General features: G+C 31.9%; 1 protein-coding gene across 1 annotated transcript in view; it reads right to left on the bottom strand.

The window, feature by feature from the left end:
- Nucleotides 1-937, bottom strand: part of LOC106881300 (myotubularin-related protein 2) — a 48,413-nt gene that overhangs the window by 13,026 nt on the left and 34,450 nt on the right. Inside the window, exon 6 of the mRNA XM_052972548.1 lies at nucleotides 118-258. Coding sequence (XP_052828508.1) covers nucleotides 118-258 — 141 coding nt within the window. The remainder of the gene's footprint in view (nucleotides 1-117; nucleotides 259-937) is intronic.

The raw sequence follows: 937 nt of genomic DNA, 5'->3' as shown, positions 1-937 counted from the left end.
TCACCAGGGTTATGACTGAATGTCTATGGTTCTTTCATTATATAATTACTACTTTAAATACTAAAGGGTCAACACATCTTGGAAGACAGTTACAACAACAACAATGACAAAAACAACAATATGAAATAAAGAAAGAAAAGATATGTCTCTACTCACAAATTTGTTGGTAATTGGAAAAGCATATAGTTGAATCTTCTCAAAGACTTGTCTGCGAGAATGGTTTTCCTGTTTGTGGGCAAATCTCAAATTCCTCATGTCCTTTAGAATGGAAAAAAAAAAAAACAATCAGATAATGACGATAATGATGAGGCAGATTCTTAATGAAGAGGGTTGATGATGATGGACAAGACTCCCTAATCCTTAATTCATATTGAAAATGTGATCATTCTATCCTCAGGGATATTATATTGGCATCAGTTACGAAGATATTACCAAGGTACTACAGAGTTTGATGTCTTTTATTAATGAAAGAGTTGCTAATCTGCCTAACCACTTATTTGAAGGGCTGTTTCGCTCTCTCTCTCTCTCTCTCTCTCTCTCTCTCTCTCTCTCTGCCACAACCCATGCCAGCATGGGCAATGGACGCTAAATGATGATGATATACTTTTCTTCTTCTGCTTACTTCAAAAAATTGGATAGTGGCCATGCTGGGGCAGTGTCATGAAGGGCAAATTTCTTTAAGAGAACCCCAATACTTATTCTAAATTACAGAAGGCTCAAACAAATACAGACACACAGACATGTAATATTGATTTCTTTATCTTATTTATTTATTCATTGAAACCTGTCCATTAATATATACAAGGTTGAGCACACACACACAACCATATAGACATATATATATATACATATATATATATATATATACATATATATATATATATACATATATATATATATATACATATATATATATATATACATATATATATATATA

The sequence above is a fragment of the Octopus bimaculoides genome, chromosome 13 (genome assembly GCF_001194135.2).
Source record: "Octopus bimaculoides isolate UCB-OBI-ISO-001 chromosome 13, ASM119413v2, whole genome shotgun sequence".
Classification (NCBI taxonomy): Eukaryota; Metazoa; Mollusca; class Cephalopoda; order Octopoda; family Octopodidae; genus Octopus; species Octopus bimaculoides.
This window is presented reverse-complemented; position numbering and strand designations above follow the sequence as displayed.